Below are 22,270 nucleotides of genomic sequence, written 5' to 3'. Positions count from 1 at the left end.
TATGTATATTAAACAGCCATGGAGACATCACACACCCCTGTTTCAGTCCCACATTGAGATCAAAGAACTCACTCAGCTCACCATCCACTCGCACCGTAGCCCTAGCTCCCTCGTACATACTCTTCACAGCACTCAACAATTTCCCCTCCACTCCATATATTCTTAATACCTTCCACATACCTTGCCTATCTATTCTGTCATAAGCTTTCTCCAAGTCCATGAAGGCAGCATACACTTTCCTTCCCTTCTCTAGATACTTCTCCACTAAACATCTTAGAACAAATATCTGATCTACACACCCTTTTCCCTTCCTAAATCCCCCTTGTTCTTCTCCAACTAGCTCCTCTGTCATATGCCTAACCCTATCAATGAGTATTCTACCATATATTTTACCAGTCACACTAAGAAGGCAAATACCCCTATGGTTACCACATACTTCTCTCTCCCCTTTTCCTTTGTACAGAGGAACAATTATACCTGATTTCCAGTCCTCTGGAACCCTTTCCTCTTCCCAAGCCAATCTACACAACTTCCATATCCACTCCACAACAATCTCACCCCCATACCTAAGCATTTCACCACACACTCCATCAATTCCTGGGGCCTTTCCCAGCTTAATCTTCTTCATCTCTTTCACTACTTCCGACCTACTGATCTCTTCCTCTCTCCTCTCATCTCTTCTTCTCCCAGCCATTCCCCAACCACTTATACTCACACTGCTCTCACTCTCTACATTCAACAAATCCTCAAAGTGCTCCTTCCATCTCCTCAATTTCTCTGTCTTCTCCACCAACAATCTATTATTCCTATCTTTCACTCCCCTACTATTTCCCCTTTCACACTGCCTTACTTTCTCTACCTCCTTCCAAAACAATTTCTTACTCTCCCTCCATTTCACACTCAGATTCCTCCCAAACTCTTCATCCACTTTCTTCTTACTCTCCTTCACCAGTCTCTTAACCTCCCTTCTCCTGCTCACATTTACCTCTCTCTTTTCTCTCTCATCTTCTCCCCTACCTCTACTCGCCAACCATTCACCATATGCCTTCTTCTTTTGTTCCACAGCTCATTTCACCTCATCATTCCACCATGCTGTCCCTTGCACACCCTTGCATCTCCTCCTCACTCCACAAACCGCCTCACACGCTGCGCTTATCTCTTCCATGAATATCTTACATACGTCTTCCACCCCTTCCATCTGCTCTAGCTCATACCTTCCCAATCTTTCTTCCACTATGCTCTTATACTCTGTCATTTTCTCACTATCTTTCAATTTCTCCACTCTTCTCACAGGAGCTGCTTCCTCCTGTCTTCCCCTTCGTCTCCTCAACCACTTTCTTTGCAGCTCTACCTTGGCCATCACTAAGTGATGGTCCGAGACTCCATTCCCCCACCCTCTCCAAACCCTTGCATCCGACACTTGTCTTCTCATTCGCTCATCCACACACACGTAGTCTATCATTGCCTTTCGTTCAACAAGTTCACCATCCATCCTCCTCATTACCCTCCATGTATACCGGTGGATCATCTTATGACGAAAGTAGGTGTTGGCTATTGCCAACCCCTTACCAGGACAGATGTCCACCAAAACACTACCATTCCCAAAGCACACTCCTCACTTCCTATAAATTGCACATTTAAATGGTGGAAGTGGTGACAATCATCATCCACTCTCTTTGTAGTTCTCCCTACTTCTTCTTTCACATTTATCATTCTTTTTCTCTGTCTGCCCTCCTCTCTTTCTATTTCCACCATTCCTGTCACTTTTTATTGTTCTTTCCAGGTGACTTTACTTTGAGTGACCAGCCTAATGGCTTACTATAAGTCAGGAAATCATTTACAAACCCTGGTTAGGGTGGTTATGGCTATGTATGTGGGTGCTCTCACCCAGGTAAGAGTGAATGGAGATTTGAGTGATGAGTTTTCCGTGAATGTTGGTGTGCATCAAGGGTCAGTCTTGAGTCCCATGTTGTTTATCATGGTACTTGAAGCCCTTTCACATGACTTTAGAAACGGACTCCCATGGGAGTTGTTGTATGCTGAAGATTTGGTGTTGATTGGAGAGAACGAAAGGGAGGCGGAGGAAAGGTTTAGGATGTGGAGAGATGGTATGGGGCACAAGGGCTTAAGGGTAAATGCAGATAAAACAAAAGTGATGATATCTAGGGTTGGTGGCGGTACTGTCAAAGACGAGGGAGAGTGGCCATGTGCAATTTGCCACAAGGGTGTGAGAAGTAATTCCATCTTGTGTGGTGTTTGTGATAAATGGGTGCATAAGAGATGTAGTGGTATCAGAGGTAGACTGCGAGATAATGCTGATTTTATGTGTACGGCGTGTCGGGGTGAGCAGGTGGAGATTGTTATACGTGAAAGGATTGAACTTGCTGATGAATCTCTTGAGTGTGTGGAAGAGTTTTGTTATTTGGGAGACATGTTGTGTGCTGGAGGTGGGGCTGGAGCTAGCTCTGTGTCTAGGGTGAGAAGTGGTTGGAAGAAGTTCAGGGAGCTCTTGCCTCTCCTGACATTGAGAGGACTCTCCCTATGTGCTAAGGGGTCTTTGTATGCAGCATGTGTTAGGAGTGTAATGCTGTATGGTAGTGAGACCTGGGCAGTGAAGGAGGAAGATATTTGCCGGCTCAGACGTACAGAAATGACAATGATTAGGTGGATGTGCAGTGCTCCCTGCGTCCAAGGCCATGAGGGGCTGGGTTCACGATGGAAGAGTTAAGAGGTAGGATGGGACTGGAGTGTATTGGTGTTGTGATGAGGAGAGGTAGATTGAGATGGTTTGGACATGTGGAGAGAATGGGGGATGATAATTGGGTGAGGAAGGTGAGAAGTGTTAATATTGGGGTTGGGGTTACGAGGGGTATACCAAGAAAGACATGGGACGAGGTCATTAAGTGCGACCTCAGGGTTAAGGAACTGAACAGGGAGGCAGCAGTGGATCGTGCAGTGTGGAGAGCCGCCATTAGGTGACCAAGGCCGACACATGCAAGCATGTTGGAGCCTTTAAAAACGAAAACGTTGGTAACCATTTAACCAACCCGTACTTGTTCCCTGTGTGTCAACAAGTGGGTTGGCTGAGGGGTTAGTGTCCTTGCCTGTAAAACAATAACTCAGAGACAGACAACCACCACTTATGGGATTATGGCATCTGGTCATAGATAAATAAATAGTTTTGAATAATAAGTGAGTTTGCAGAGGGTTAGTGTCCTTCCCTTAAAAACAAATAACTCAAAAGCAAACAACCACCCCTTGTGGGATTATGTCGTCTGGCTATAGATAGATAGATAGTTTTAAATAATGCCAAGCCTGCTTCCTCTCTTCCTGTTTGACCCATTCCTCCTGTGATTTTTTACCACTGTACTCTTTTGAGCTCAGGTGGCTCTATACTGAGTGAAAAGCCGAACAGTTTCCTGTAACCCAGGAACCCATTTACAACAGTGGGTGGTAACTGTATAACCAAATAATGAGGTGATGTTGAGCCTAATATGGTGCCCCTTTGAACTATGTGGAGAGATGCAAATGTGGTGTCCATCTGGGAACCAAACCTCTACACTTTTCCCCATGCCAAATTCTAGTAGGCACTGTCTGCTGCAAGAGAACATAAGTTCACTGCACAGGACTACCCTGCGGAGACAGTTGCTTCCCTACAGTTGATTAGTCTCCTGTGCCAAGGTCTATCTATCTATCTATTGCCAGATGCCATAATCCCGTACGGGGTGGCCATTTGACTCTGAGTTATTTGTTTTACGGGGAGGGGCACTAACCCTCCACCAACGCACTTGACACGTAGAGAGCACGTATGGTTTGGTTATATGGTTACCACCCAGCGTTGTAAATGGTTTCTTGGCTTACAGGAAACCATTTGGCTTGTCACTCAATGTAAAGCCACCTGTAATGGAAAGAAAAGCATTAAGTAGTGACAGGAAAGATGGGAGAAATAGGAAGAGAGGAGGGCAGGCACAGAAAAAGAATGATAAAGGCTAAGGTTACTCGTTTTCGTTTTCGTTTTTAAAGGCTCCAACATGCTTGCATGTGTCGGCCTTACTCATCAAAAACAACCTGTCATATGCTTATCTAACTTAGTCTTGAAGCTCTCAGTGGAGGGGGCAGCTTCAGTATCACAAGGTTGCTTATTCCACTCGTCCACTAATCTTTTGCCAAACCATTACCTACCTGTCTCTCTGCTGAAAGTAAATTAATACAGTTTGAAACCATTAGTTTAAGTGCTCTCCTGTATGCTCACATCAGTATCTTGCTAATGTCTCCCTTATTTATTCCTTTCACCTTCTTAAATGCTTCAGCTAAGTCTTCCCTTACTTTACACCTTTGTAGTGAGCGCAAGCTTAATCTTTTCAGCCTGTCTTCATATGGAAGGTTGTCAGTATTATGTATATATTTTTTTCATACATCTCTGTACATTTTCTAACGAATTTATATTGCACACCTCATTGCACTTGCATGTGAGAGAACATGAAGGATTTATCCTTCTGCCTTCAAAGTACCCAAATTTTTATTGACTAATATTGCAGAGGTGACCCATCAAGCCTGGTGAGTGGTGTGGAATCGTTGCACCTTGGCTCCTCTCCTCGGCCATCGTACACCCGCACCATGGTGGACCCTGCCCTTCCCTATACAGTTCCTGATCCTCACACCACCACACATGCACACACAACCCTCCTGCCCAGCTCCTCCTCTGGCAGCACTCCACCTGCTCATCAGACTGCCAAGATTCAACAGCCTGCCAGTACCCGAAGTAGTACCCCAAGTATGACAGAGGGGAATGTGAGCGGTGGCCAGTGTTGTAGTGGGGGTAACACGACTAGTGTTATCACCCACACAAGAGCCCACCATACTCACACACCACATACAGGTCAGTCATGAGAAAGAGAATTGATGTTTAATGAGTAGTTTTTGTTTTTGCAGCAGAGTATCATTCATCATCATCATCTAATCCAGTGTTGCCATTCCATACAAACACTGAAGTTGAGGAAGTGGTACGGACAGAGAGTAGGAGAGAAGAGGGTATTAAAAACGTCAAAAATTATTTGAAGGTGATATATACTAATGTTGATGGTTTCATATCGTCAAGGATCGAAACTAACGATTTCTTGAGAGAACATGAACCTGATGTCACGTGCTTTGTAGAGACCAAATTAAGAGAAGATATTGATGTTCATTTGGGAGATGGTAAATACAAACTGTGGAGAAAAGACAGAAAAGAAAAAAAGGGAGGAGGAGTGATGATAGCAGTGAAGAACAACATAAATGTAGATACTGTGGAAATGGGAGAAGGCAGGGCTGAAGTGATATTAATGAAATTAGAAACTGGAGAGAATGTTAAGAGAGATATGTCGGTAGTGTATGTTCCCCCAAAGACGAGAGCATGGAAGGATGACGAATACCATGAGATGTTGTCAGATATGGCTAGCTATTTGCAAAAAATAATTGAGAAAAGCAATAATATAATTTTGGTGGGTGACTTTAATTGTAAAGAGGTGAACTGGGAGGAATGGTACTCGGGAGGCGGCGAGGATTCGTGGGGCACTATATTATTAAATATAATAATGAATAATGTGATGACGCAATGGGTCAAAGAAGAGACACGATTTCGAGGTGAGGACACAACAGCAAGGTTAGATTTACTGTTCACCAAAGAACCTGATGTAATAGAATCATTGGAATATCCCTGTCCTGTAGGAAAAAGTGATCATGTGGTCATTGAGTTCCAGATGTTAAGAGGAAAAGTCGAGCCAAGAGACGAGCTTCATAGACAGGGAAGATACAACTTTGGGAAAGCAAATTTTACAGGATTGAGAAACTTTTTTGAAAATGCAGATTGGAGAAAATTCAGAGAAACGAGAAATACAGAGTAAGTGGGATATCTTTCTAGACCTCTGTAATTTGGGAGTAGAAAAATTTGTACCAAGAGTAAGAGGGAAAGAAAACAGGAAAAAGGAGTGGTTTAATAGAAGGTGTATGTTAGCTAAAAAAGAGAGAGATAAGGCGTGGAACAATTGGAGAAAGAGAGGTAACAACAGAACAAAGGAAGAATATAAAAGAACAAGAAATGAATACACAAGAATACTTAGAGATGAAGAAAGGAATTTTGAAAAAGGTATAATTGACAAATGCAAGGATGAATCCAAACTGTTTTATAGATTTGTTAATGGCAAACTGAAACAAAAGGAAGGAATCACCAAACTGAAAGTAGAAGGAGAGGTCTTTAAGGATGCGGCAATGCAAGCAGAAATAATGAACAAACGTTTCCAGTCAGTTTTCACTAAACAAAAGGAGCTTGTGGAAAGGGAGGGAGTGATTAGAAATGTTCCAGTGATGAAAGATATAAAAGTGGAGGTACAGGAAGTGTATAAATTACTGGAAACTCAAGATGTAAGGAAAGCCCCAGGACCTGATGGAATTTCTAATTGGGTAATGAAGGTATGCAGAGAACAACTGGCGGATAAAATTCACAGTTTAATCGTATGCTCACTGGAAGAGGGGAAAGTGCCAAAAGAATGGAAGAGGGCAAATGTGGTACCAATTTACAAGGGAGGAAACAGAGAAGAACCCCTGAATTATAGACCAGTGTCTCTAACCAGCATGGTCGCAAAATTGTGTGAGATAATCCTGAAAGACAGATGGATAAAATATCTGGAAGAGATGAATATTTTGGCTGAATGTCAGTTTGGATTCAGAAGTGGAAGGTCATGTGTTTCTAACTTGTTGAGCTTTTACTCAAGAGCGATTCATGTGGTACAGGAGAGAGATGGTTGGGTGGATTGTGTGTACTTAGACTTAGAGAAGGCCTTTGACAAGGTACCTCATAAGAGACTAATGTGGAAACTAGAATATATAGGAGGACTAAAGGGGAAACTTCTGGAATGGATGAGAGACTTTTTGAGAGACAGACAAATGAGGACAGTAATAAAGGAAATGATGTCTGGATGGAGGGAAGTAACAAGTGGAGTCCCTCAAGGTTCAGTGTTGGCGCCAGTAATGTTCCTGATTTACGTAAATGATATGGTAGATGGAGTGAACAGTTATGCAAGTCTTTTTGCTGATGATGTAAAGATCTTGAGGAAGATAGAGGTTGAGGAGGATTGTAAAATACTGCAGGAGGATTTGGATAGGATACACAATTGGAGCCGGACGTGGGAAATGAAATTTAATGTAAAGAAATGTAAAATATTGGAAATGGGTAAAAGTACCAGGAGACCATCACTGAATTATTTTTTGGGTAATGAATTAATCACAAAAAGGAGAGAAGAGAAAGATTTGGGAGTGCTGGTCCAAGATAGTTTGTCACCAGAAAAGCACATTAACAAGATAGTTGGAGAGACTTATAAACTCTTGACTAACATAAGAGTAGCATTTCATTATATGGATGAGGAGATGATGAAAAAATTGATAGTGGCCATGATCCGCCCCAGGTTAGAATATACATCGGTAGTGTGGTCCCCACACAAAAAGAAAGATATAAACAAGATTGAGAGAATACAAAGAACAGCAACCAAGATGGTCCCCAGTCTGACAGACCTGTCATACAGAGAGAGGCTGGAAAAACTGGATTTGCCTTCGTTAGAGGAAAGGAGAAAGAGGGGAGACATGATTGCGGTGTTGAGGACCATGGTGGGAGTAGATAAAATTGACCAAGAAGATCTGTTTGTATGGGATAAGAGAGCAACAAGAGGACATGGAATGAAATTGAAAAAATCAAGCTGCTTGAAGGATATCAAGAAATATAGCTTTCCTTACAGAAGTATAGACTTATGGAATAGCCTGGACAAAGTGATTGTCCAGTCTAAAAACTTAAACGAGTTTAAAGCTAAATTTGACTTATTGAGAAACAGCGACGGAAACCCACGAGCATAGTACATTCCGTGTATATCACAATTAGGTATATTAGGTAAATACTTAAATATTTGGAACGACTTAGACAAAGAGGTGGTGCATGAGAAAAACATTCATGTGTGTAAAGGTAGACTTGATACATGTGGATATGGAGACAGGACAACACGAGCATTGCTCAATTCCTGTATACTACAAATAGGTAAATACACACACACACACACACACACACACACACACATATGGGAAAGAGACGAATATGAGGACCTGGCGGTGAGTACAATTCAGAGTTTAAGAGCATTACTGTACTACATAAAATGGAAGAGATATCGAAAAGAATTATACTAACTGGAGATTTTAATACAAATATAAATTGGAATACTCTAGATAATTATAATAAGCCAAGAAAGCTGTTGGGACCAAAAGCTCCTGGATCTTGTGCAAGAGTTTTTCCTAACGCAACATGTAAGGGAAAGCACAAGAAAAAGAGGACTCGATGTACCCTCAATGCTAGATCTCATATTTACTAGGCAAGAAAACGATATTGACAATTTAATATATCACCCTCCATTTGGTAAAAGTGATCATGCAGTACTAAATTGCAATTTCAGGATAGCATATGACATAGGTAACAGCAATGAAAGTTACAAAAAGAGCCTTAACTATAAAAAGGGGAAGTATCATGACCTAAAGAAGTACTTCATAGAAATTGCTTGGGAAAAGGAGCTTAGAGGACAAGATTTAAATGCTATATACAGTATAAAAAATTCTGTGAACTTTTATGAAATAGGAGTCCAGAAGTACATCCCAAAGCACAAGGAAGCAGAAAATAAAATAAAGAAATGGTTCAATACAGAATGTTAAAAATCAAAAGGAAAAAGAGATTTGTTGTGGAATAGATACAGAAGACACAATAGTGAAAGGGCATATAATAATTACAAACAGGCAAGATACAATTATACAAGAATAAGGAGGGAAGCCGAAAAACAGTTTGAGGAGGACATTATAAATAAATGTAGAGATCAACCAGAGCTATTTTACAGCTGCATCAGAAGCAAAAGCAAAGTAAGAGATAAAATACAATCCATTACAGATGAGAGAATCACCTATACACAAGAGAAGGATATTTGTGAAGCACAAAACAATAAATTCCATTCAGTTTTTACAGAGGAAAAAAATTTTGAGAGGAATTATGTGGAACATGCATGTCCACACATACTACCAGATATAAGATTATGTGGAACATGGATGCCCACACATGCTACCAGATATACAAAGATCAGAAAAAGTATTACAGGAGGAGCTGAGTAAATTAGACAAAGGAAAAGCAAATGGTCCTGATGAAATTTCATGTTGGGTACTATGTGAATGTTAAGTAAACCATTATTTTTAATTTTCAAGAAATCCTGGAGTTAATGTAAACTACCTGATATTTGCAAGAAAGCAAACATTGTTCCCTTATTCAAGAAAGGGAACAGACAAAATCCACTCAACTATCGACCAGTATCACTAACCAGTGTTGTAAGCAAGGTATTAGAAAAGCTTATAACAAAAGCTTGGGTAAATCATCTAGAAGAGCACATTATGATAACAGAAAGACAGTTTGGTTTCAGAAAAGGAAAATCATGTGTTACTAATCTGTTGAGCTACTATGACAGAGTAACAGACACATTACCGGAAAGAGAAGGATGGGTGGACAGTATCTATTTAGATTTCAAGAAAGCATTTGACACAGTACCACACCAAAGACTTTTATGGAAACTGTACCATCAAGGAGGAATTCGAGGCAAACTGTATTGTTTCATGCAAGATTTTCTCATAAAAAGAGAAATGAGAACAGTACTAAGGGGAAATTACTCATCATGGAAAGAAGTGACTAGTGGAGTACCACAGGGCTCAGTGCTGGCACCAATCATGTTTTTAGTGTATATAAATTATATAGACAATAACACTGGAAATGAAAGCTATTTAAATATGCTTGCAGATGATGCAAAAATGCAAAGAATTACTAACATAAATTCTTTTAAAGATCTACAAGAACAATTAAATAAACTTCATGAATGGAGAAATACATGGCAAATGGAATTCAGTGTGGACAAGTGTCATGTAATCAAGTTTGGTAAAAGTGGAAAAAGACCTGATTGGGATTATACATTAGGAAATAAAACCCTACACACATCAGAAAGAGAGAAGAACCTAGGTGTGATTGTCAGTAACAGACTATCTCCGGCTGACCACATCAGTGAGAAGGTACGGAACATGTATACACTGCTTGCCAATGTGAGAATAGCGTTTTCATACATAAATGAAGACATGCTAAGAAAGATAATAACATCATTCATCAGACCAACCCTGGAGTATGCATCAGTAGTTTGGAGTCCTCATCTCAAAAAACACATAGACAAGATAGAAAAAGTTCAAAGGACCGCTACAAGGTGGGTACCAAGCTTAAAGGATCTAAGCTACAAAGGAAGACTAAATAAACTGAATCTACCAACACTACAGGAGAGAAGGAAAGAGGTGACATGATTATGCTATATAAATGCATATCAGGGAAGGAGAAAATAGACATAAATGATTACTTAATGTATGGGGAAGCATCAGCAAGAGGACACTACAAAAAACTGCATAAAAAGAGAGGTGATAAAGACGTAAGGAAATTTAGTTTCCCAAATAGAGCAATTGATCAGTGGAATACACTACCGAATGAAATAGTGTATGCCAAAACAATTCACAAATTTAAGGATATGTACGATAAATATGGTTTAAGACACGGGACAGTACGAGCTTGACTCATTGCTGTAAACATACAATTAGGTAAGAACACACACACACACACACACACACACACACACACACCAAAACATGATTTTATGGAAACTGTACCATCAAGGAGGAATTCGAGGCAAACTGTTTTGTTGGATTCAGGACTTTCTCATAAAAAGAGAAATGAGAACAGTACTAAGAGGAAACTACTCATCATGGAAAGAAGTGACTAGTGGAATACCACAGGGTTCAGTGCTGGCACCAATCATGTTTTTAGGGTATATAAATGATATAAACAGTAACACTGGAAATGAGAGCTATCTGAATATGTTTGCAGATGATGCAAAAATACAAAGGAGAATTACTAACACAGACTCTTGTAGGGAGCTACAAGAAGAATTAAATAAACTTCATGAATGGAGTAGTACATGGCACATGGAATTCAATGTGGACAAGTGTCATGTAATCAAGTTTGGTAAAAGTGGAAAAAGACCTGATTGGGATTATACATTAGGAAATAAAACCCTATACACATCAGAAAGAGAGAAAGACATAGGTGTGATCATCAATAACAGAGTATCTCCGGCTGACCACATCAGCGAGAAGGTACGGAACATGTATACACTGCTTGCAAATATGAGAATAGCATTCACATACATAAATGAAGACATGCTAAGAAGGATAATAACATCATTCATTAGACCAACCCTGGAATATGCATCAGTAGTCTGGAGTCCTCATGTCAAAAAGCACATAGACAAGATTGAAAAAGTTCAAAGGGCCGCTAGAAGATGGATACCAAGCTTAAGGGACCTAAGCTACGAAAAAAGAGTAAATAAACTGAATCTACCAACACTACAGGAGCGAAGGAAAAGAGGTGACATGATAATGCTATATAAGTGCATATCAGGGAAGGAGAAAATAGACATAAATGATTACTTAAAATATGGAGAAGCATCAGCAAGAGGTCACTGCAAGAAAGTGCATAAGAAGAGAGGTGATAAAGACGTAAGGAAATTCAGTTTCCCAAACAGAGCAATTGATCAATGGAATGCACTACCAAATGAAATAGTGTGTGCTAAAACAATTAACAAATTTAAGGATATGTACGATAAATATGGTTTAAGGCACGGGACAGTACGAGCTTGACTCATTCCTGTAAAGATACAATTAGGTAAGAACACACACACAGACACACACACACACACACTATTAGCTATGAGAAATATAAAAGTCAAAGAAATAGAACTAGATATACCCTCACAACAGAACTGATTGTAGTAGAGATCAATACAACTGATGAGAAAGTAATTGTAGCCAATTTGTACATGCCACCTAACTCAAACACATGGGAAAGAGACGAGTATGAGGACCTGGCTGAGAATACAATTCAGATTTTAAGATCATTACTACATAAAACGGAAGAGAAACTGGAAAGAATTATACTAACTGGAGACTTTAATACAAATATAAATTGGAATACTCTAGATATAATAAGCCAAGATAGCTGTTGGGACCAAAAGCTCCAGGATCTCGTACAAGAGTTTTTCCTAACGCAACATGTAAGGGAAAGCACCAGAAAAAGAGGACTCAGTGTACCCTCAGTGCTAGATCTCATATTTACTAGGCAAGAAAACGATATTGACAATTTAATATACCACCCTCCATTTGGCAAAAGCGACCATGGTGTACTAAATTGCAATTTCAGGATAGCATATGACATAGTTAACAGCAATAAAAGTTACAAAAAGAGCCTAAACTATAAAAAGGAAAGTATCATGACCTAAAGAAGTACTTCTTAGAAACTGATTGGGGAAAGGAGCTTATAGGACAAGATTTAAATGCTATATATAAAAAATTCTGTGAACTCTATGAAATAGGAGTCCAGAAGTACATCCCAAAGCACAAAGAAGCAGAAAGAAAATAAAGAAATGGTTTAATACAGAATGTAAAAAATCAAAAGAAAAAAAGAGATTTGTTTTGGAATAGATACAGAAGACACAATAGTGAATGGGCATATATTAATTACAAACAGGCAAGAAACGATTATACAAGAATAAGGAGGGAAGCCGAAAAACAGTTTGAGGAGGACAGCATAAAAAAAAGTAGAGATCAACCGAAGCTATTTTACAGCTGCATCAGAAGCAAAAGCAAAGTAAAAGATAAAATACAATCCATTACGGACGAGGGAATCACCTATACACAAGAGAAGGATATTTGTGAGGCACAAAACAAGAAATTCCAATCAGTTTTTACAGAGGAAAAAAATTTTAAGAGGGATTATGTGGAACATGCATGCCCACACATACTACGAAATATAAGATTATGTGGAACATGCATGCCCACACATACAACCAGATATACAAACATCAGAAGAAGTAATACAGGAGGAGATAAGTAAATTAAATAAAGGAAAAGGAAATGATCCTGATGAAATTTCATGTTGGGTACTATGTGAATGTTAAGTAAACCATTATTTTTAATTTACAAGAAATCCTGGAGTCAGTGTAAACTACCTGATATTTGGAAGAAAGCATTGTTCACTTATTCAAGAAAGGGAATTGACAAAATCCACTCAACTACCGACCAGTATCACTAACCAGTGTTGTAAGCAAGGTATTAGAAAAGCTTATAAGAAAAGTTTGGGTAAATCATCTAGAAGAACACAATATGATAACAGAAAGACAGTTTGGTTTCAGAAAAGGAAAATCATGAGTTACTAATCTGTTGAGCTACTATGACAGAGTAACAGACACATTACCGGGAAGAGAAGGATGGGTGGACAGTATCTATTTAGATTTCAAGAAAGCTTTTGACACAGTACCACACCAAAGACTTTTATGGAGACTGTACCATCAAGGAGGAATTCGAGGCAAACTGTATTGTTGGTTGCATGTTTTCTCATAAGAAGAGAAATGAGAACAGTACTAACGGGAAATTACTCATCATGAAAAAAAGTGACTAGTGGAGTACCACAGGGCTCAGTGCTGGTACCAATCATGTTTTTAGTGTATATAAATGATATAGACAATAACACTGGAAATGAAAGCTATTTAAATATGCTTGCAGATGATGCAAAAATCTATCTATCTATCTATAGCCCGACGCCCTAATCCCACAAAGGGTGGCCACAGACAAAACACCTCCAAGTCACTCTGTCACCCACCATTTGACTCCCCTCCCCCCAACTCACCCCCCCTCCCTCATATACCTCTCAACTCCATCCCTCCACCTCATCCTTGGTCTACCCCTCCCTCTCCCTCCCTCCACCTCACCTACATACACCCTCTTAGTCAGTCTTTCATTCTCCATCCTCTCCACATGTCCAAACCACCTCAGTGTATTTCTCCTAATCTTTTCAACCACATCCACATCCACCCCACAACGTTCTCTCACTTCTTCATTCGTCAACCCGTCCCTCCACGTCACTCCACATGCTCGTCTCAAGCAACTCATTTCCACTGCTCTCACTCTTGACTTGTTCCCTTCTTGCAAGGTCCACGCCTCGCTTCCATACGTCAGGGTAGGGATCACAATACCATCATGCAGTGACTTCTTAACTTCCATACTCACCTCCCTATTTCTCATCACTGCTTTCAGTGTACCAACAACCTTCCTTCCCTGCTGTACCCTTTCATTTACTTCATCCCCCAAAGTTCCATCCTTACTCATCACACTACCCAAGTACTTGAATGCACTCACATTCTCCATATCCTCACCATCCAACCTCACTGCACACTCTGTGACTTCATTCCTCTCAAACACCATAACTTTACTTTTGTTTACATTAACTTTCAGCTTCCTCCTCCTACACACTGTCCCAAATGCAAAAATACAAAGGAGAATTACTAACACAGACTCTTTTAAAGATCTACAAGAAGAATTAAATATACTTCATGAATGGAGTAATACATGACAAATGTAATTGAATGTGTACAAGTGTCATGTAATCAAGTTTGGTAAAAGTGGAAAAAGACTTGATTGGGATTATACATTAGGAAATAAAACCCTATACACATCAGAAAGAGAGAAAGACATAGGTGTGATCATCAATAACAGAGTATCTCCGGCTGACCACATCAGCGAGAAGGTACGGAACATGTATACACTGCTTGCCAATGTGAGAATAGCGTTTACATACTTAAATGAAGACAGGCTAAGAAAGATAATAACATCATTCATCAGACCAACCCTGGAGTATGCATCAGTAGTCTGGAGTCCTCATCTCAAAAAACACATAGTCAAGATTGAAAAAGTTCAAAGGGCCACTACAAGGTGGGTACCAAGCTTAAGGGATCTAAGCTACGAAGAAAGACTAAATAAACTGAATCTACCAACACTACAGGAGAGAAGGAAATGAGGTGACGTTATTATGCTATATAAATGCATATCAGGGAAGGAGAAAGTAGACATAAATGATTACTTAACATATGGGGAAGCATCAGCAAGATGACACTGCAAAAAACTGCATGAAATGAGAGGTGATGAAGACATAAGGAAATTTAGTTTCCCAAATAGAGCAATTGATCAGTGCAATGCATTACCGAATGAAATAGTGTGTGCCAAAACAATTCACAAATTTAAGGATATGTACAATAAATATGGTTTAAGACACTGGACAGTATGAGCTTGAATCATTCCTGTAAAGATATAATTAGGTAAGAACACACACACACAGCATACAGAGAGGCTGGAAAAACTGGATTTGCCTTCCTTAGAGGAAAGGAGAAAGAGGGGAGACATGATTGCAGTGTTCAGGACCATGGTGGGAATAAATAAAATTGACTAAGAAGATTTGTTTGTATGGGATAAGAGAGCAACAAGAGGACATGGAATGAAATTGAAAAAGTGAAGCTGCTTGAAGGATATGAAGAAATATAGCTTTCCTTACAGAAGTATAGACTTATGGAATAGCCTGGACAAAGTGATCGTCCAGTCTAAAAACTTAAACGAGTTTAAAGCTAAATTCGACTTATTGAGAAACAGCGACGGAAACCCACGAGCATAGTACATTCCGTGTACATCACAATTAGGTATATTAGGTAAATGCTTAAATATTTGGAACGACTTAGACAAAGAGGTGGTGCATGAGAAAAACATTCATGTGTGTAAAGGTAGACTTGATAAATGTGGATATGGAGACAGGACAACACGAGCATTGCTCAATTCCTGTATACTACAAATAGGTAAATACACGCACACACACACACACACACACACACATATATGAAATTAGAAACTAGAGAGAATGTTAAGAGAGATATGGCGGTAGTGTATGTTCCCCCAAAGACGAGAGCATGGAAGGATGGTGAATACCATGAGATGTTGTCAGATATGGCTAGCTATCTGCAAAAAATAATTGAGAAAATCAATGATATAATTTTGGTGAGTGACTATAACTCTAAAGAGGTGAACTGGGATGAATGGTACTTGGGAGGTGGCGAGGATTCGTGGGGCACTATGTTATTAAATATAATAATGAATAATGTGATGACGCAATGGGTCAAAGAAGAGACACGGTTTCGAGGTGAGGACACACTAGCAAGGTTAGATTTACTGTTCACCAAAAAACCCGATGTAATAGAATCATTGAAATATCTCTGTCCTTTAGGAAAAAGTGATCATGTGGTCATTGAGTTCCAGATGTTAATAGGGAACGTCGAGCCAAGAGACGAGCTTCATAGACAGGGAAGATACAACTTTGGGAACGCAAACTTTGCAGGATTAAGAAACTTTTTTGAAAATGCGGATTGGAGAAAATTCAGAGAAACAAGAGAGATACAGAGGAAGTGGGATATGTTTCTAGACCTCTATAATTTGGAAGTGGAAAAATTTGTACCAAGAGTAAGAGGGAAAGAAAACAGGAAGAAGGAGTGGTTTAATAGAAGGTGTATGATAGCCAAAAAAGAGAGATATAAGGCGTGGAACACTTGGAGAAAGAGAGGTAACAACAGAACAAAGGAAGAATATAAAAGAACAGGAAATGAATACACAAGAATACGTAGAGAAGAAGAAAGGAATTTTGAAAAAGGTATAATAGACAAATGCAAGGATGAACCCAAACTGTTTTATAGATTTGTTAATGGCAAACTGAAACAAAAGGAAGGAATCACCTAATTGAAAGTAGAAGGAGAGGTCTTTAAGGATGCGGCAATGCAAGCAGAAATAATGAACAAACGTTTCCAGTCAGTTTTCACTAAAGAAAAGGAGCTTGTGGAAAGGGAGGGAGTGATTAGAAATGTTCCGATGATAAAAGACATCAAAGTGAAGGTACAGGAAGTGTATAAATTACTGGAAACTCAAGATGTAAGGAAAGCCCCAGGACCTGATGGAATTTCTAATTGGGTACTGAAGAAATGCAGAGAACAACTGGCGGATAAAATTCACAGTTTAATCGTATGCTCACTGGAAGAGGGGAAAGTGCCACAAGAATGGAAGAGGACAAATGTGGTACCAATTTACAAGGGAGGAAACAGAGAAGAACCCCTGAATTATAGACCAGTGTCTCTAACCAGCATGGTCGCAAAATTGTGTGAGAGAATCCTGAAAGACAGATGGATAAAATATCTGGAAGAGATGAATATTTTGGCTGAATGTCAGTTTGGATTCAGAAGTGGAAGGTCATGTGTTTCTAACTTGTTGAGCTTTAACTCAAGAGCGATTGACGTGGTACAGGAGAGAGATGGTTGGGTGGACTGTGTGTACTTAGACTTAGAGAAGGCCGTTGACAAGGTACCTCATAAGAGACTAATGTGGAAACTAGAATATATAGGGGGACTGAAGGGGAAACTTCTGGAATGGATGAGAGACTTTTTGAGAGACAGACAAATGAGGACAGTAATAAAGGATAGGATGTCTGGATAGAGGAAAGTAACAAATGGAGTCCCTCAAAGCTCGGTATTGGCACCAGTAATGTTCCTGATTTACGTAAATGATATGGTAGATGGAGTGAATAGTTATGCAAGTCTGTTTGCTGATGATGTAAAGATCTTGAGGAAGGTAGAGGCCGAGGAGGATTGTAAAATGCTGCAGGAGGATTTGGATAGGATACACGATTGGAGCCGGACGTGGGAAATGAAATTTAATGCAAAGAAATGTAAAATATTGGAAGTGGGTAAAAGTACCAGAAGGCCATCACTGAATTATTTGTTGGGTAATGAATTAATCAGAAAATGGAGAGAAGAGAAAGATTTGAGAGTGCTGGTCCAGGATAGTTTGTTACCAGAAAAGCACATTAACAAGATAGTTGGAGAGACTTATAAACTCTTGACTAACATAAGAGTAGCATTTCGTTATATGGATGACGAGATGATGAAGAAATTGATAGTGGCCATGATCCGCCCCAGGTTAGAATATGCAGCGGTAGTGTGGTCCCCACACAAAAAGAAAGATATAAACAAGATTGAGAGAATACAAAGAACAGTAACCAAGATGGTCCCCAGTCTGACAGACCAGTCATACAGAGAGAGGCTGGAAAAACTGGTTTTGCCTTCCTTAGAGAAAAGGAGAAAATGGGAAGACATGATTGCAGTGTTCAGGACCATGGTGGGAGTAGATAAAATTGACCAAGAAGATCTGTTTGTATAGGATAAGAGAGCAACAAGAGGACACGGAATGAAATTGAAAAAATCAAGCTGCTTATAGTATATCAAGAAATATAGCTTTCCTTACAGAAGTATAGACTTATGGAATAGCCTGGACAAAGAGATCGTCCAGTCTAAAAACTTAAATGAGTAAAAAGCTAAATTTGACTTATCGAGAAACAGTGACGGAAACCCACGAGCATAGTACATTCCGTGTATATCACAATTAGGTATATTAGGTAAATACTTAAATATTTGGAACGACTTAGACAAAGAGGTGGTGCATGAGAAAAACATTCATGTGTATAAAGGTAGACTTGATAAATGTGGATATGGAGACAGGACAACTCAAGCATTGCTCAATTCCTGTATACTACAAATAGGTAAATACAAATAGGTAAACACACACACACACACACACACACACACACACACACACACACACACACACATACACACACTATTAACTAAGAGAAATCTAAAAGTCAAAGAAATAGAACTAGATATACCTTCACAAGCAGAACTGATTGAAGTAGAGATCAATACAACTGAAGGGAAAGTAATTGTGACCAATTTGTACATGCCACCCAAGTCAAACACATAGGAAAGAGACGAGTATGAGGACCTGGGAGAAAATACAATTCAGAGTTTAAGATCATTACTGCATAAAATGGAAGAGAAATCGGAAAGAATTGTACTAACTGGAGACTGTAATACGAATATAAATTGGAATACTCTAGATATAATAAGCCAAGAAAGCTGTTGGGACCAAAAGCTCCAGGATCTCGTGGAAGAGTTTTTCCTAACGCAACATGTAAGGGAAAGCACAAGAAATAGGGGACTCGATGTACTCTCAGTGCTAGATCTCATATTTACTAGGCGAGAAAACGATAGTGACAATTTAATATATCACCATCCATTTGGCAAAAGCGATCATGCGGTACTAAATTGCAATTTCAGGATAGCATATGATATAGTTAACAGCAATGAAAGTTACAAAAAGAGCCTAAACTATAAAAAGGAAAGTATCATGACCTAAAGAAGTACAGCACTTCTTAGAAACTGATTGGGGAAAGGAGCTTATAGGACAAGATTTAAATGCTATATATAAAAAATTCTGTGAACTTTTAGAAATAGTAGTCCAGAAGTACATCCCACAGCACAAAGAAGCAGAAAGAAAATAAAGAAATGATTCAATACAAAATGTAAAAAATCAAAAGAAAAAAGAGATTTGTTGTTGCATAGATACAGAAGACACAATAGTGAAAGGGCATATAATAATTACAAACAGGCAAGAAACAATTATACAAGAATAAGGAGGGAAGCCGAAAAACAGTTTGAGGAGGACAGCATAAATAAAAGTAGAGATCAACCGAAGCTATTTTACAGCTGCATCAGAAGCAAAAGCAAAGTAAAAGATAAAATACAATCCATTACGGACGAGGGAATCACCTATACACAAGAGAAGGATATTTGTGAAGCACAAAACAAGAAATTCCAATCAGTTTTTACAGAGGAAAAAATTTTTTGGGGGGATTATGTGGAACATGCATGCCCTCACATACTACCAGATAAAAGATTATGTGAAACATGGATGGCCACACATACTACCAGATATACAAACATCAGAAAAAGTATTACAGGAGGAGCTAAGTAAATTAGACAAAGGAAAAGCAAATGGTCCTGATGAAATTTCATGTTGGGTACTACGTGAATGTCAAGTAAACCATTATTTTTAATTTTCAAGAAATGCTGGAGTTAATGTAAACTACCTGATATTTGCAAGAAAGCAAACATTGTTCCCTTATTCAAGAAAGGGAATAGACAAAGTCCACTCAACTACCAACCAGTATCACTAACCAGTGTTGTAAGCAAGGTATTAGAAAAGCTTATAAGAAAAGCTTGGGTAAATCATCTAGAAGAACGCAATATGATAACAGAAAGACAGTTTGGTTTCAGAAAAGGAAAATCATGTGTTACTAATCTGTTGAGCTACTATGACAGAGTAACAAATACAATACAGGAAAGGGAAGGAAGGGTGGACAGTATCTATTTAGATTTCAAGAAAGCATTTGACACAGTACCACACCAAAGACTTTTATGGAAACTGTACCATCAAGGAGGAATTCGAGGCAAACTGTATTGTTGGATGCAAGATTTTCTCATAAGAAGAGAAATGAGAAGAGTACTAAGGGGAAATTACTCATCATGGAAAGAAGTGACTAGTGAAGTACCACAGGGCTCAGTGCTGGCACCAGTCATGTTTTTAGTGTATATAAATGATATAGACAATAACACTGGAAATGAAAACTATTTAAATATGCTTGCAGATGATGCAAAAATACAAAGGAGAATTACTAACATAAATTCTTTTAAAGATCTACTAGAACAATTAAATAAACTTCATGAATGGAGTAATACATGGCAAATGGAATTCAGTTTGGACAAGTGTCATGTAATGAAGTTTGGTAAAAGTGGAAAAAGACCTGATTGGGATTATACATTAGGAAATAAAACCCTACACACATCAGAAAGCGAGAAGGACCTAGGTGTGATTGTCAATAACAGACTATCTCCGGCAGACCACATCAGTGAGAAAGTATGGAACATGTATACACTGCTTGCAAATATGAGAATAGCATTCACATACATAAATGAAGACATGCTAAGAAAGATAATAACATCATTCATCAGACCAACCCTGGAGTATGCATCAGTAGTCTGGAGTCCTCATCTCAAAAAACACATAGACAAGATTGAAAAAGTTCAAAGGGCCATTACAAGGTGGGTACCAAGCTTAACCCCTTGACCGCGGGGCGTCACTTTCGTGACGCTTGGGAGCAAGGGATCATACCGCGGGGCGTCGCTTTTGTGATTCTGTGTTATTTTGAATTCACCCGGGCTTCCAAGTGGGGGCTTGTATCATCTATCAGTACTGCCAATGTCCAACACTAGTCAGCACTCCTAATCTCATCTGTACTCCCGTCCATTGTTGACAATTTAGCCATTTCTCCCCGTTCTTGACTCCCCTCCCTACCCCCCCTCCATTACCCTATCCTCTCACCTGCCCGACCGTGCTACGCTAAGTAAATCTTCCCTGGAATTTTTCACTGATTTCATCCATTGAAATAAGCCCTATGCCCTATTCTTATACCAAATAATATATACAAGAAAGAAATAAGGTAAGTGAGAGTGCCAAACACCTGGAATTGGCTAATTATCACCTGACAACACCTCACGTGCACTCGTTCGCTAATTTTCGCTGTTTTTTTCCCCTTGAAATATGCCCTATAATCTATTTTCGTAATAAATATACATGTAAGGAGGGAAGGGAGAAGCCTAAGTGATATTTACATTCACCTGGAACTACCTAATTTATAATGTATTGTCTAGATTTCCTGCCAGTTGTATCAGTGCTAAACAAAGATGTTTCAAGATCTAACATTGGTAGCTCTGAAAATATATCTCCTAAGTAGGCCTCTAATCTATTTTCGAAATAAATATACATGTAAGGAGGGAAGGGAGAAGCCTAAGTGATATTTACATTCACCTGGAACTACCAAATTTATTATGTATTGTCTAGATTTCCTGCCAATCATATCAGTGCTAGACTTAGCTGTTTCAAGAAGTAATATTGGTAACCCTGAATAACCCCTTAGCAGGCCTCCAGCTAGCCCTCCGTTATCAGGTTACTCTCAACTTCCGAAGTGAGAGTACGTATGTTTCTTCTTGCTGACTTCAAGGCCTTTTTTCACCCCCATGCAAATGGCCCTGTGACCTTTACCCCCTACTAAACCTCGTGTGGAAAGAGGTAAAGGGCTGACAATTGATAAAAGAGTGACTACGATCTTTCTATTGAGTAAAACAGTGCAAGTGGAATTGTAAATAATGTGTAAACAGCAAGTGAAAGTAATGAATGTAAATATACGTGAACAATGGAAAACAGTTTTATAAGTTATTTCAAGTGACAGTGCACAACACAGTGTAAATAAAATAGAAATGTAAATAACAAATAAAATAGAGAACGTAAATAGAAATGTAAATGAGTAGTATTATAAGAATAC

General features: G+C 39.1%; 1 protein-coding gene across 1 annotated transcript in view; it reads left to right on the top strand.

The window, feature by feature from the left end:
• LOC145404649 (uncharacterized) overlaps nt 1-22,270 on the top strand; it is a 392,001-nt gene that overhangs the window by 246,958 nt on the left and 122,773 nt on the right. Inside the window, exon 10 of the mRNA XM_080276173.1 lies at nt 4,539-4,879. Within this exon, the coding sequence (XP_080132299.1) occupies nt 4,539-4,879 (341 nt within the window). The remainder of the gene's footprint in view (nt 1-4,538; nt 4,880-22,270) is intronic.

This window comes from Coenobita brevimanus, chromosome 64 (genome assembly GCF_032717465.1).
Source record: "Coenobita brevimanus isolate Jiangsu-jjx chromosome 64, ASM3271746v2, whole genome shotgun sequence".
NCBI lineage: Eukaryota > Metazoa > Arthropoda > Malacostraca > Decapoda > Coenobitidae > Coenobita > Coenobita brevimanus.
Note: the sequence above shows the minus strand (reverse complement) of the source record. Positions and strands in the feature narration are given on the sequence as shown.